General features: G+C 36.0%; 2 protein-coding genes and 1 non-coding gene across 3 annotated transcripts; all 3 read right to left on the reverse strand.

Moving 5' to 3' along the window:
• Positions 1-919: 919 nt before the first annotated feature.
• On the reverse strand, positions 920-1,119 carry LOC129901888 (U2 spliceosomal RNA). Its single transcript, XR_008769981.1, has one exon. It is a non-coding gene; the product is annotated as a U2 spliceosomal RNA (small nuclear RNA).
• A 435-nt stretch (positions 1,120-1,554) lies between these two features.
• Positions 1,555-7,096, reverse strand: LOC129901000 (protein FAR1-RELATED SEQUENCE 6-like). Its single transcript, XM_055976100.1, has 2 exons — positions 6,939-7,096; positions 1,555-3,733 (listed from the first exon to the last, which is right to left on the reverse strand). Exon 2 carries the CDS (start codon positions 3,699-3,701, stop codon positions 1,698-1,700), a length of 2,004 nt encoding a protein of 667 aa, XP_055832075.1. The 5' UTR covers positions 3,702-3,733; positions 6,939-7,096; the 3' UTR covers positions 1,555-1,697.
• Positions 7,097-7,658: 562 nt separating this feature from the next.
• Positions 7,659-11,638, reverse strand: LOC129900574 (protein FAR1-RELATED SEQUENCE 8-like). Its single transcript, XM_055975575.1, has 2 exons — positions 11,456-11,638; positions 7,659-10,266 (listed from the first exon to the last, which is right to left on the reverse strand). Exon 2 carries the CDS (start codon positions 9,957-9,959, stop codon positions 7,731-7,733), a length of 2,229 nt encoding a protein of 742 aa, XP_055831550.1. The 5' UTR covers positions 9,960-10,266; positions 11,456-11,638; the 3' UTR covers positions 7,659-7,730.
• Between the last annotated feature and the right edge of the window lie 4,608 nt (positions 11,639-16,246).

Here is a 16,246-nt window from a genome sequence, read left to right on the forward strand (position 1 = left end):
GCTAAGGAGTCGTGCTATTAGTCTGTTACACCTGCCAAGGTTTGCATTACAACAGGTTTTTGGTCACCCAAAGTCGAAAGATCGGTTTTGTTCGTTCATAGGGTACAAATTTTACCTCTACATGGTACCCATTAATTGTTCCCTCTCCAATTACGGGTTAAGTTACAATGTTCTTTGAAAGATCATACGATTCGGAACTGTTTTATATGTTGGAGGTTCAAATATTTCCCTAATTTTGTCATTCCTACTATTTTTATGCCAATGTTGGTGACCTGAGATAACTCTCTTCAATTATTCCTGGGATGGGAGGGAGTAATTGCTTTCTCTAAAAGGAAGGCCTTGGTTTGGCTTGTTTAATTGATTCGTACGAAATTCGAGAGCTTCATATGTGGGATTTTTTTGGCAAAGGAAAGTCGAGAAAAGGTGGTAGCTAATGTCAACAAACAATTTGAAAAAACTCAGTTTTTTGAAGAGGTCCGAATCAAAATAGCAATAATTCAAGGAAAATTTCCTAGAACAGGTCCAGGTTAAATAGCAATAAGCACTCTTTTTACACTACTTCAGAAATCCAACCCAACTCTAGGGAAACGAATACTTTAAATGTGAGGAAACGAATACTTCAAATGTGAGTAAACAGAATTCCATCAATCTCCTCGCCTAGATTTAAGTAAAAAAGAAGAATCTCCATAGCGACGTCATCTTCTCGCCTAGATTCTAACCTTAAGAGGGCAAATCTGTGAAGGTCAGTGTAAAACAGAATTAATAGTCGATCTCCATTGATGCGTAACTAATGTAGAGTATAAATGTTCTCAAATAGCAAATGACCAAACAAGATTTGTACGACATTGCACACCAGAGTATTGGGCCAAAGCATGGATGGGCTCATACAGCAAAAACCTAAAAGAATGAACTTGATTTGGAGGGGTGCGCCAGGCCCATGCAGTAGTGCAACGCATGGGCGACGGTTGACAGCCCAGGTAGCAAGCTACTTTAGTGGGCTTTCCCCCTTGATAATTTGAGTTATATCGTGAACTTATTGAGTTATTGTCCACATATCAAATATTAAACTAATAAGAGCAGATTCTACACTTGATCTTAGCCAAAAGTCCGAGAAAAGTTTGATATGCTTTGTAGGCCTCGGGTTTTATACCAGTTCTCCGTTGTCTTCTTATTAGCTTCTTCCGATGTGGGACAATTTGGAAACTACAAAACCGACGTTTTTTTGGCTCTTTCAAGTGTTAAACGTAAACAAGTCTAAATTTAGTTTTATCTTTCCTCTATACCTTTTCCATAAATCATTTTCATATCCAAGTCCGAAGACATGAAAGTTACTCGTACCCAAGAGCTTAATCTATAATTAAGGTCAAGGAAAAAAGGATCCTAAAAGAAGTGGAAGAGAATCAAAATATCACCAGTGAGTGTGTTTTTCGTTCAGTTTTACTACTATGTTCCAATTTTTAAAGAAAATCATATACTTGATATCTTTACATTTTATAAGTTGCACACTCCTCGTTCAGATGAAGCTTTATCTGCAATATACTCTCTGCAAATAAGTGAGCAGAAAATAAAGATAGATCGTTTGTACATATCTACTTTACAAGTGTACATTCAGTGTGCCTACATCCATAAACATGGGAAACCATGCCTACATTCACATATTATCCTATTTTACATATTTCACAGCTCTTCTTAAGAAGCTAAAGAGTGTTATGATCTTGCAAACTAACTCTGTTCAATATCTCCCCCAACGCTTCTAAGGTGAACTTGTATCGTTCATGTGATTTTCTCCCCTCTTCCACCAACTTCACAGCACATTTGTACAAATTATCATACCTGTGGACTGGATTCTTGGTGTCGATAAAATTGCAACCATAGTCAAGAACATAGCTACGGTGAATATCCTTTCTCCAGCGTGAAAGAATGTACTGAGCTGGGATCTCTTCGAAACCATCCTGACTTAGAACACATAATGCGTGCCTGCACAGGAATCCCTCCAGGTTGAATAAACCACAGGCACAGAGAACCTCGGCAACAGTTGTATTAAACGCAACCTCATAATCTCTTGCTTCATTCACATTCTCAACTTCACGTTCCTTAACGAGGTATGTTATGATCTCCCCATCAATACCTACTTGTCTTGTGCTTAAACATGAAAATATTCCCTCTATTTCGATTTGAAATTTATCAAATATGTGATTGGTGTAGATTTTAGACAGCTGCATTTCAAAATAAAATCTTGATTTCAACATACAACTTGGATTACTCGATTCTGAATCAGCCAGTGCTTCTCTTTGATAGATTTCCTTCACACATTGGTCATAGCCGTCAAGGAACTCTTTCAGGGGAGTACGATTAGACAAATACTCATCAAAAGGAGAAGAAGCCTCTCTCTCCCTGAGTGTCACAGAAAACATCCCCGCTAGAAATGTATCCTTTAAATAGACAGGGACCCAGTGTTTACGATCTTCGTGGAGTGTCTGGAGCCATTTATGGTCCCTAATTCCATAGCATAGCATCATGTTCTCCCAAGCTGCTTCAAACTCATCTGTTCTTGATGATTGGTAAATTGATTTAGTAAATGTTTTTTTGATAACTTCATATTCATCCAACCCACCCAATTCCTCCGGAACTTTTTTCATGATATGCGACAAAGAAATACAATGAGATGCCCACGGAAGAACATCAGCGATAGCAGTTTGCATAGCTCTAGATTGGTCAATAATGATGGTCTGCGGAGGGCGGCCAACCATGTATGTCAGCCATGCCCTCAACAACCATATAAATGACTCTACAGTCTCTCCTGCAACCAAACCACAGCCTAGTGGCACAGATTGTCCATGGTGGTTGACTCCAGCAAATATCACAAGTGGAACCTCATATTTTGAGATCAAACAAGCAGTGTCAATTCTAACCACGTCACCAAAATAACCATATGTGGCCTTAAATCTTGCTTCTGCCCAAAACACATTCCGCAGACATCCTTTCTCATTTAGGTCCAGTACATAAAAGAAGTCAGGATTTACCAACTGCAGATCAGTGAAGAAACTGAGAATTGCTTGAGCATCTCCAGGTTTAAGAATCAAATGGTTGTTGGACTGGTCAATTGTGTTCCTGAGTTCACCTTCATCTATGTTTAATTTTCTATCATCATCTGGATCAATAATGACAGTTCTGAATAACCTAATTTTCTGAGCTTCTTGATTGCCATTCATCTTCAAGGGCCTTTTACTCCCAGAACTGTTGTTTCTGTGAGATTTATAGAACTTTTCAGTTGACGGATGAATGAGGTGGTTGTGTTCAAGTTCAACTTCAATTATTCTCCACCTTCTGTTCTCCATCAATCTGAATTTGATCATTGCTGGACAGCCAGTTCTTGTCTCAGGTCTGGGCCGATTTGCTTCACTTTTCTTTTTAAATCCTGCACTACTGCAGCTTAGTTTTCCTCTATACCTTTCCCTACTCTTCCTATACCATGTATTACTCACTCTAACCCCGAATCCATGCACTTTAGCATAACAGTTGTAAAAGTAGTACACATCCTCATATGTCTCAAACTCCATTCCAACATCCGGAGGAACAGGATTTTTGCCTTCAAGAACACCAGATTGACCAACATATTCCGACATCCCACACTCTCCATCAATATCGAATTCCTCAGTTTCATCATCAAAGATGGTGGCATTGAGTGAAAGACCATCCATTTGGAGTGTTGCAGAAGCATCAACGTCCAGCTCTGTAATATATTAAGAAGAGGATTCGTCAAAAGGTGGTCAGAAACAACCCTAGAGTGGAGGGTGGGAAAAAGAAAGTGAAAATATAGGGCCAAAACACCTATTTCAGATATTGATGTCAATACAGAAAAACTCCAAATGTATTTCTCCCCCAACTGTGGATCTAACGACAAGTCCAGGGTTATTGGGAGAATAGTTACTGTATAATATTGGCATATTGCAGTGCGTCTTTCAATCCAGGAAATAAGTATGTTTTTCCATGGGAGTTCTCCTACACAAGAGTTTGAATTCTGCTTATACTGGTCTAGGTTTCAACTTCAATGATGGCCTGAAGTATGAGAAAGCCATACAGTTGTAAAAGAAGAGTATATAGCTCCTATTTATCCATTTGAACATTATATTTACTTCTTAGTGTATCCGCAGGAAAATTTCCCTTGTTTCTACTTTTTGGTACAGAGGCAAACACCCGAAGAAAGAAATATATCTAATTTTGTGAAATACTGAACAAGACTTAAAAAAAAAAAAGGGCAGCCCGGTGCACTAAAACTCCCGCTATGCGCGGGGTCCGGGGAAGGGCCTGACCACAAGGGTCTATTGTACGTAGGGCTGTTCACAGTTTTGGTTAAAACCAAAACCAAATCGAAAATTTAACCAAACCGAATAAAAAAACCGACATTTGATTTGGTTTTAAATTTGAATAATCGATAATATTTGGTTTGGTTATGGTTATAGGAAAAAATAACCGAATAAATAACCGAACCAAACCAATAATTATATACATAAAATTTATAATTATTTATATGTACTGGTAAAGTTGCTGCCATGTGACCAGGAGGTCACGGGTTCAAGCCTTGGAAACAGCCTCTGGCAGAAATGCAAGGTAAGGCTGCGTACAACAGACCCTTGTGGTTGGGCCCTTCCCCGGACCCTGCGCATAGCGGGAGCTTAAGTGCACCGGGCTGCCCTTTTTTATATGTATAATATTAGTTTTTCATAAATAATTAAAGATATTTTATACCTTTTAATTATTAATTTAATATTAATCTACTTATTTTTAAGGTCCAACAATCCAAGCCCAACTCTCAAGCCCAATTCTAAATCCTAAATTTCTAATAAGCACTAAGCACTTAAGCAGCAGGCAGCAACATAAGGTAAAAGTTAAAACTTTAAAACCCTAGTATCTATTTTTCTTTTACATTTCTGTTCCTCTCACGTTGGTTTCTCACAAAGTCACAGACCCACAGTCATAGACTAACTGTGAAGGCTCAAAAGCAACCTCAACTTCTCAACTCTAAGTACAAGATTGTCAAATTTTGAGAAGGTTTATAAGAAGTTTTTCAAATTTTAAATTGATTTTAAGTTGTTTTCTTTTTTGTTTAGAATGTTTAAGTTGTTTTCTTTTCTGTTTCGAATCTCTGTGGGCCGTGAGGAAAAAAGAGCTTCGTAAGAATTTGAAGAATGTAGAGAGAGAATATTTGAATTGTCTCGGCTAGTCATAAACCGAATAACCGAACCAAACCGACAATAACCAAACCCGTGGTTATTATTTTACTTGATTTGGTTATGGTTTTAGACATTTAATAACCGATTAAATTGGTTTGGTTATGGTTTTAATCAATAACCGACCCAAACCGAACCATGAACACCCCTAATTGTACGTAGCCTTACCTTGCATTTCTGCCAGAGGCTGTTTCCAAGGCTTGAACCCGTGACCTCCTGGTCACATGGCAGCAACTTTACCAGTTACTCCAAGGCTCCCCTTCTGATTTTCCCATACTGAACAAGACTGATTAACAATTATTATTGCTATTGTGTAGGCTAAATTTTCTCCTTATAAGTGATAATTTTCACTCAAGAAAAACAAACTTCTACGGGAAAAGGTATCAATGTGACGTTTCTTTACTTTGACAGTTAGAAGAACAGCTCCACAACGAGAGACTATAGAAGATAGAACCAGTCATTCGGCCTACAGGAAAATGAGATAGTCCACCGCATTCTATCATTAAGTCATCCATGTTGCTTGACATACATAAACGTAAAACTCGTCTGCCGGCATGTCTTCTTAATCTCACATCCATTAGAGCATTGTTTTTATTATCCCTGTGGCCCTAATATTATTAGTTAAACTTTGAAAATGAACTGTGTCGTTCCATGGAAAGTCCACTGGATGGGACTCCGACTCACTATTACTAAAGTAATTTGATCTCTATGTTTATTCCTTTGCATGCTTACTTTATCTTCTTCCACACTGGGATATACGAACATAAATCTTTTTTTATATATAACAAGGGAAACCCGCAGCTGCTACCCTTTAGGTGCACACAGGGTAAAAACCCCGCTCCTATTCAATAGCTTGCAAACCATCCATGTATAAGATGCCTTGCTTTTGGTTCTTTGTTTTTTGCCTTGTGTACATTCCTTTGGGGGAACGGGGTGAGGGTTGGAAGGTGGGGAGTTTAATCTTTACGTGAATGGTTATCTCAATGACAATATGGTAGCTTAGAATAACACTTCCAAATATTTCAATTGTAAACTTTTATCAGTCAGTAATGAGAGTGAAAAAGGAAATAGGCAAGCAACTATGGCAATACATGTTTATTAAAGTGCTTCTTTCTCATCCTGTTACTATATGCAAGAAGCATCAGGGTATTTACTACTGCAGATACAAGCACTTGCATTACCCATAGTTAAATCTCCCAATAACTCACATACTATTCGAAATCTAATTTATCTCCAGCCCAACCCAAAAGATAAAAACAGTTGTTAGAATCCGTCTCAGTATAAAAAGTACTTGATAACCTTTAAGTTGATTCTGCCCATTAAAGGAAATCAATAGGCTAATTTATCATCTGCTGATAAAGAAACTATGCTGATTTTGAACAATTGGTCTAAATAGATATGAATTGAACAGAACTACAAGACCATATTCCTACTCCTATTCCAGAATTAAAAAGAGGATATCAAAATCCCCGGGCACAAAAAAAGGTTCAAATTTGAAGAATGAACTTCAGGTCATAACAGAAAAAAGCATCGTCTTCTCAAAATTAACTATGACTACAACAACAACATATCCAGTGCAATCCCACAAAGTGAAGTCTGTGAAGGTAGTGTGTACACAAATCTGACCTCTACTTCAGAGATAGAGCTGTTATTTTCGATACACCCTCCGCTCAAAATTAACTATGACTATAAGATAAAACTTCCCACCTGAGCTACTGTTGGACGTTATCTCCGACTCTCTGGTGATCGGCTGGGCTTCCTGTTGTCTTTCAGCAAGGAATGGAGATCGTCGTTTTAAGCTTCTAAGCTGCCGCCAGGAAACAACAACTGAATTGAAAAATAGTCTTTGCTGCTGATACTTAACAATATTTATATATTCAAAAAGAATTAAAGTACTAATTTTAAGTGCGTGAATTTTTTTTTATTAGTTCTCTTTTAATTTTGTAAATTACTAACAAATAATTTAAAATAACTATTTTTAATAACTTGGACAACTAATATAATCCGGAGGGATGAGTACTCATTTTAACTGGTTTAGCGTTTGGTGATTTGTCCAAAAAAAAAGGAAAATAATTTTAGAAAAAGGTCCATATTGAAGTACTTATTGGTAATCAATTGATGGTGTTTGAACTCATTAATTATTATTTTCAAATAGAAATTCAACGATGTTTCCTTGCAGAGTTAAAAATCTATCCTATTGTGAGGGTCATTTGTTGCAACCTATGTTTTACAAGACAGAAAAGGGAAAGATCTTTGCAAAGTGGATAAGGGTTTTGGATAACATTTATATTATTTTTTTGTTAAAACTTGAGTTTATTTTGGAAGCCTGAAATAAAAAAAAACTAACTTTCTCTTTAAGCAAGACTGTTTGATTTGACTTTAAGAAGGCTTTTAAATTCAGTAATGCACTCACTATACATAATGATGTGTTGAAGACTGTTAATAAATTATAGTACAAAAAAGTTCAGAAGCTACAACATGATAAACCTCAAATCAGTTTTATGATACATGTTTGCCCGCTGCAAGACGAACCTTATTCAAGGACTCCTTAAATGCCTGCCAAGCAACCATATAGTGATCTTGAGATATCATCCCTTCGTCAACTACTTGCATGGCACGTCTGTGCAAATGATCAAACAGTTGAACAGGGTTACTTACATCGATGTTGCTCGAGCCAAGTTCTGGTGCATACAAGCGTTTAAAGTCCTTTCTCCAGCGGGTCAATATATAATGATTTGGGATTTCCTCTATACCATTGTAGTTGAGCACAGATAAAGCATGTCTGCATAGATAGCCTTTGAAGTTGAAACAACTACACATGCATCGAACTTCTACACCTATTTTATCATAAGTAACTTCAAAATCTCTTGCATTACTCGTGTCTCCCTGAACCCCTTGTTCTTTAACAATATATGTGATGACAGGTCCATTGGCATGAATTTGTGCTATACCTGAACAATTAGACATCAACGCCATCTCATCTTGGAACTTCAAAAATATTCCTTTAGTATACAATTTAGAGAGCTGTAACTCATAATTGCACCTTGTTCTCAAGACAGGGCTAAATTCTCTTGAATCAAGATCACAAAGAACTTCCTTCTGATGATTTTTTTGCAGTACAAAATCATATATTTCAAAAAATTCTCTCAAATTTGTTTGTTTATGTACAAATCCATCAAAGAAGGGGCACATGAACTCACCACGCTGATCAATAGATATTCCAGCCAGAAATGTATCTTTCATATAAATGGGAGCCCATCGTTCTCGATCCTCATACAAACTTTGAAGACATCCATTGCCCCTACATCCAAATTGCTGAGCCATCTCCTCCCACGCAACTTCAAATTCATCAATTCTACGAGAGTTATACACCGTATTATACAGTACCTCATGGAATACTTCTGATTCCCCCACTTCCCCTACTGAATCGACAATGCTGTCCAAAATAATTGACAAATTAAGCCTATGTTGAGCCCGAGGAAATACCTCAGATATTGCATTTTGCAAGGCTTTGCAATGATCTGTGATGATAGTTTGTGGAGGGCGTCCTGACATACACGATAGCCATGCTCTCAGTAACCAAATATATGTCTCAAAACTTTCATCAGCAAGCAAGCTACAGCCCAACAAAAGAGTCTCCTTATGGTGGTTTAGTCCAAAGAATGCTAGAAGCGGGATGTCATATTTTTTTGACAAGCATGTTGTGTCGACCACAACCACATCACCAAAATAAGCATATGCCGCTCTGGATCTGGAATCAATCCAAAACACATTCTTTAGATACCCTCCATCATTTAAATCCATAATGTAGAAAAAGTTTGGCTTCGTAAGCTGAACCCGACAGAAGAAGTTGTATATGACTTGGGTATGACCTTCTTTGAGTTTTAAATGTGTGGAGCCATCAATCTGGCTGCTGACTGCTCTTTCATCTGAGCTTCCATCGCCTGGTGTCTCAACAGCAGGAGTTCTGTACAACTTAATCGTTCGCACTTCCACATCAACTGCTGGCTCTAACTTCCTTTTAACCCCTGCATCCATCTTTTTGTGTGACTTGGAGTTTTGCACTCTTTCAGGATCAAAGAGATGGTTATGTTCAAGCTTAACCTCATCCACCCTCCATCTATTGGACTCCACCAATCTCAACCTTATCATCGCTAAGCAACCTGTCCTTGTTTCTTTTCTTCGGCTATTTGCTTCTTTCATTGTCTTGAAACCCTCACAATTGCAACAGAGAATAGCACCGCGCTTTTCTTTACTGTTGCGTTTTGTCCATGAAGACTTCACCCTGATGGCAAAACCAAGCTCCTTCGCATAGCAGTTGTAATAATTATAAGCATCCTCGTAAGATTCAAATTCCATGCCGACAACCGGAGGGGGATAAGACTTTCCCAGGGATGAACCAGTGTGACCATCAATAATTGTTGCATCCCCACGTCTTGGATCCTCAAGGCCATTGCTATTAAACTCAGGTAATTGGTGACTGTTGTCCCTTGGGTCACTGCTTTCAAAATTAAGCACATGCTCACATTTTCTCTCAGCTTCATGGCTTTCAAACTCAAGAATTTGCCCAGCAGTAGTTTCAAGCTCATTAGCCTCAACGTTTAGCACTTGGTCACCATCGCTCTCAATGCCATTGCATGTAATATTGAAGACTTCCTCACTGGCAGCCTCATTATCACTTCCCTCGTCCTCAGGAAGTTGTTCACTGGTTCCCAAACCTTCCTCCATCTGAAGCCTTCCAGTAGAGCAAGATGAATGGGAAAAGGTCAGCAACAATTAGATACATGTATCAAGAACTCTAGCCAGCTTTTCACGTGGAACAGATCTGTTCCTTTGACTTGAAATCTAGACCTTTGCATTTCAATGAGTCTCAATTCTTTCTTTATAACATCTAGATGTCATGGGAGAAGCTAAGAATTTACACTTATCATAGTATCCTTCTTTCTGGTGAAGCATAATCTAGCTAGGAAAGTCACTGTTGTGTCTCCTGCTTTCCCAAACCACCATACTTATTCTATCCCTAAGCAGGAATTACCTGTCGAGAAATTGAAAAATAAATAAATAAAGACGAGTATTCCTGATCAGATCAGTTTGACAAATCCAGCTTACAAAACAAAGGTGCCCATCCAACTCAGAGTACATGTGGAAAGAAAAACTGTCAAAAGTCAGAAAGTAATAAAGTGAGAAGAAGAAGATAAGATGTTCAAGTGTCAAGTATATTTCACCATTTGGTTTAAGCAAACAAAAATCCATGTAAGGCACCCTACTATTTTCGTAACTGTATATTACCTATTGAAAATAGATATATTAAATTAGCCAATTCCAAAATTGTTTGTCATCTTAGATAGTAAATGCAAATAATACTATGAACACCAAATCAGCAGAAAAGAGATTACAATGTTGTAAATTTAGAAGTACATACATAGTAAACCTTGAAACTCGGGATTTTATTCAACAAATGATATTTTACTGTGGCTTGACAGGTATATGCTATTAGCTCATATATTCTTCCTTATTTATAACAACACAAAATAGTAAAGCAACAGGAGTTAATTTACTAGCTCTATTAGTCGCTGCTAAGTAAATCATTTACGCAATATAGACCACCTTAATGGTCTATTCTTTTGTAGAACCTGATTAAGCGTGTTTCAACTTCCTCCCTAAGTGCTCAATAAGGCAACTGCAGGTCAAGTGACAGTTGAGAAGACAAATGGTGGGATCATAAGTCCTGTAAACCTACACACATGCTCAATTCCCGGTGAGGATGAGATTTTTTATTGACACGATTACGCTCTGATTATCCATGAATCAATATGAGAAAAGCCACTCATCCAACTCATACACTCGATTCAAAATAAATAAAGAGCTTCAATATTCCAATGAGTAATGCTAAACTAAGCAAAATAAAAATAAAAATCTTTTCCTGATCGAAATTTTACCCAGAAGATTTAATGAGTCCTGTCTAGTTTCTATAAAAGCTGATTCTTTATTAATAGGTTTCATCTCAGAAATACAGTCAACCAAAATCGTAGAGACTACGACTACCAAATTTTCTTATTCAATAACGACAATAACCAGAAAAATCCAAATAAAACTAAAAGCGTTACGAAAAAATTGAACAAAAGAAAAAAGAGAAACAAATAAAATGAACTGATTGACATTGGTGTACCGAAAATTGGAGAAGGAAGACTGTGGACAAGATATTCTACTACCTTTAGACTCACCTTTCCCCTAGAGAAATGAAGAACTCGCCGGAGAAAAAGACAAATAACGCCGGTGAAGAACCCAATTGGCAGCGGCGATAGACTGATGCAGGCTTTCAAACGCCTGGAATGATTAAAGGGAGGGTAGTGTTTTCCTTCTTTTTTTTATTGGCAAAATTAAAGCTAGAGCTAGAGGTAAAATTGTCACTTCAATCGTATTTAAGTTTGAGAAAAATGGAGAAAATGAAAATTACAAATTAATATATTTGGATTGTTGCTAGATAATATGGATGTTATTTATATTCTTTCTATTTTTGAATTATCAATGGAAAATTTTTCTAAAAAAATCTTCCTTTCTTGATTTTCTTTTCCCCTACATCTATCTTATCCCCTCACCTCTTTAGTCAATATTTGCATACTTCAAATTGGCTATAATTATAAATAGCCAACTAATTTATAAAGATTAATACACAAAAATCTCTCAATTTTCTTTCTTTCTTTTACTATCTCTTTTTTTTATTAATTTGTTAAGTTAATTTATTTTATAACACGTTATCAGCACAAACCTCCATCACTTTGAGCTATTTTAAAAAGGTAACAAAAGGATAAGAATTTTATTTTCTTAAAATGTCGAATATCTCTAAACTTGAATTTGTTGCTCTTGATATATCTGAAAAAGGCTGCTTATCATGACACTATATGTCGAAATACACCTAGAATCGATGGATCTGGCAGACACCATCAAAGATGTCAATATGACATCTAGTCAAGACCGTCTCAAAGCAATGATATTTCTCCGCCACCATCTTGACAAGGGGTTAAAATTACTGTATTTCACATTAAAAGACCCCTTAAACTGTGGAAGAATCTAAAAGAAAGATATGACCACCTGAAGTTAGTCATCCTTTCACAAACACGTTATGATTGACACAATTTGAGATTAATAGATTTTAAAATATAACTGAATATAATTTTGCCTTGTTTAGAATTATAACACAATTAAAATTATGTGGAGAAGAAATCACTGAGTAAGACAAACTTGAAAAAATATATTATGAATTACTTTCTCACCTTCTTATTGCTGAACGCCACAACGAACTATTAATGAAAAATCATGATAGTCGGTCCGTTGGTTTTTTGCCACTCCCTGGAGTGAATCAGGCAAACTATAACCAACGAAAAAGAGGTCACAATCCCAGTCGTCATCGTGATCGTGGCCGAAAAAAGAAATTATAATCATGATACTCGGCTAGCACCGAAAAATGATCAGCAATATAAAAAGAAGAGTGAGAAGCAGGAAGCTATACCAAAGAAAAATTCAGAAAGTATATGTTATTGATGTGGAGGTATGGGGCACTGGTCACGGACCTATCGGTCATCAAAATGTCTGATTCAGCTATATCAGGCATTGTTGAAGAGAACAGAAAGTAATCCAGAGACAAACTTTATCTCTGAAGATAATATTGAGCCTATGCATCTGGATGTAGCTGATTTCTTCAATTTTTCAGAATGAAATATGAATATTGATAAGCCCAATAATATTTAAATAATTTTCTTTTCATTTGTTTGTACTAAATAATATGTTTTTATTTTTCTAATTAGTGTAAATAAATAAAATTTATATAATGAGTCATGTTTTAATTATAATATTTACTTTATTTCTTTTTGAAGAAAAATATGAATATGCCTCAAATTTTATTTGGATCAATGATCAATTACGAAGATATTTGTGTAATTGATAGTGGAACAACTCATGTCATTTTTAAAGACGGGAAATATTTTTCCTACGTGCTTAGAAGAAAAACAAATGTCACTACAATTTCTATTAATTGAAAAATTATTGAAGGCTCTGGAAAAGCTACTATATTTCTGCCTAAGGGGACAGAGATTGTTATAGAATATGCACTATTCTCTTCTAATTCTCCAAAAAACTTGTTAAGCTTTAAAGATATCCGCATAAATGGATATCATGTTGAGACACTAAATGAAATGAATACTAAATACCTTGGTATAACCAAGAGTGTTTCAGGCCAGAAATATATTTTAAAAAAATTACCAACTTTGTCGTCTGGCTTATATTATGCAGAAATTAGTGAAATTGAAGCTCATTTGATTGTAAATCAGAAATTTGCTGATCTAAATGAATATGTGCTATGACATGATCGAATAGGTCATTCTGGATCAATAATGATGAGACGAATTCTTGAAAATTCAACTGGACATCTGTTAAAGAACCTGAAGATTCTTATGAATGATGAATTTTCATGTGTTTCTTGTTATCAAGGCAAATTAATTGTCAGACCATCAACCCTGAAGTTTGGCATCGAATCTCCTGACTTTTTAGAGCGTATACATAGGGATATATGTGGACTTATTAATCCACCTAGTGGATTATTTAGATATTTTATTATCCTAATAGATGCATCATCAAGATGGTCTCATGTGTGTCTCTTATCATCTCGTAGCCTGGCATTTGTGAAGTTAAAAGAACAAATAATAAGATTAAGGGCGTGATTCTCAAATTATCCAATTAAAGCTATTCGTCTTGATAATACTAGAGAATTTACATCCCAAGCTTTTAATGATTATTGCTTATTAATTGGGATAAAAATTGAACATCATTTTGCTCATGTTCATACTCAAAAATGGGCTTGCAGAGTCATTTATTAAGCGCCTACAATTAATAGTAAGACTTCTACTTATGAAAATAAAATTGTCGATTACTGTTTGGGGTCATGCTATCTTACATGCAACAGCACTTGTACGTCTCAGATCGATAAATTATAATAAATACTCTTCGTCACAATTAGTATTTGGTCATGATCCAAATATAGCACATCTACGAATTTTTGGTTGTGCGATATACATGCATGTAGCACCACCACAACGTACAAAGATGGGCCATCAACGAAGGTTGGGCATATATGTTGGGTTTGACTCACCCTCCATAATTCGCTATCTTAAATCGTTGGCAGGAGACTTATTTATTGCTCGATTTGCAGATTATCGATTTGATGAAATAACTTTCTTGCAATTAGGGGGAGAGAAAAAGAAATCTGAAAGAGAAATTGAATGGAAAGTTTCATCACTATCTTATTTTGATCCACCCGCGCATGTGAGCAGGAAGTCCAGAAGATCATTAACTTACAGAAAATAGCAAATCAAATTCCAGATGCATTTACTAATTTGAAACGAATAACTAAGTCACATATCCCTGCAGTGAATGTGCCTATCTGGATTGATATTCCAAAAGAACCATCTACTAGTATCATAGTTTCTGAATCCCAAATATGTCTGAAGCGTGGTAGACCATTAAGTTCAAAGGATAAAAATTCTAAAAAGAGAAGCGTGAGAAATAATAAAGATGATACTACAAAAGAACCTCCTGAAGAAGGTCAAGATTTGAGTAATCCTGATATTTCTGAAGAAATCAGTGAACTCGAGACTCAAGTGAATGAAGAACTTTCAATAAGTTCTACCGGTAATGAGATAAATTTAGATCGATCAAAAATTATGATGGATAAAGTTTTGCATATAATATTGCGCTTAACCTCATACAAGATAGTGAAAGTCTTGAGCCTAAATTCGTTAAAGAATGTCGATGTAGATGTGGTTGGCCAGAATGGCAAAGGCAATTCAATTAGAATTAGACTCACTTGCTAAACGTGAGGTATTTGGACCTGTAGTCCAATCCCCTGAAGGTGTAAAACCAGTTGGCTATAAATGAATTTTTGTGCGAAAACAAAATGAGAGAAATGAAATTGTAAGATATAAGGCACGCCTTATTGCACAAGAATTTTGTCAAAGACCCGGGGTCAATTATGAAGAAACATTCACCTATTATGGATGGAATAACTTCTCGATATCTCATCAGTTTAGCTGTACATAAAAATTTTGAAATACATCTAATGGATGTAGTTACAGCTTACCTTTATGGTTCACTTGATAATGAAATTTACATGAAAATCCAGAAGGATTAAAATTGCCTGAAACATGTACTAAGACTCGGGAGATATACTCAATCAAATTGCAAAGATCATTATATGGTCTAAAACAATCAGGGCGTATGTGGTATAATCGTCTTAGTGAGTACTTGATAAATAAAGGTTATATAAATTATGTCATTTGTCCATGTATTGTTATTAAGAAAATGGAATCAGAGTTTGTTATACTCGTTGTTTGTGTTGATGACATAAATCTCATTGAACCCCTGAAGAGGTCCAAAAGACGATTAAATATCTAAAGAAAGAATTTGAAATGAAAGATCTTGGAAAGACAAAATTTTGTCTAGGTTTGTAAATTGAATATTTAGCAGACGGGGTCATTGTCCACTAATCTGTCTATACTGAGAAAATCTTAAAATGATTTTACATGGACAAAGCACATTCATTAAGTCCTAAAATGATTGTTCGATCACTTGAAGTGGAAAAAGAATCATTTTGAACTCCAGAAGAGAATGAAGAATTTCTTGATCCTGAAGTACCATATTTCAGTATTGTTGGTGCACTTATGTATCTTGTTAACGCAATCAAATCTGATATAACATTTTTTATTAATTTGTCGGTAAGGTATAGTTCATCCCCAATGCGAAGACATTGGAACGTTATCAAGCATATTTTGCGATATCTAAAGAGTACCATTGATATAGGTTTATTTTATACTAACAAAGGTTGTGCACACCTTATTGGTTATGCAGATGCAGGTTATTTATAAGAACCACATAAAGCTCTATCTTAAACAGGCTATTTAATTACATATGGAGGAATTGCTATAGCATGGAGATCTATAAAGCAGTCTATTATTGCTACTTCT

This window comes from Solanum dulcamara, chromosome 8 (genome assembly GCF_947179165.1).
Source record: "Solanum dulcamara chromosome 8, daSolDulc1.2, whole genome shotgun sequence".
NCBI classification, from domain to species: Eukaryota; Viridiplantae; Streptophyta; class Magnoliopsida; order Solanales; family Solanaceae; genus Solanum; species Solanum dulcamara.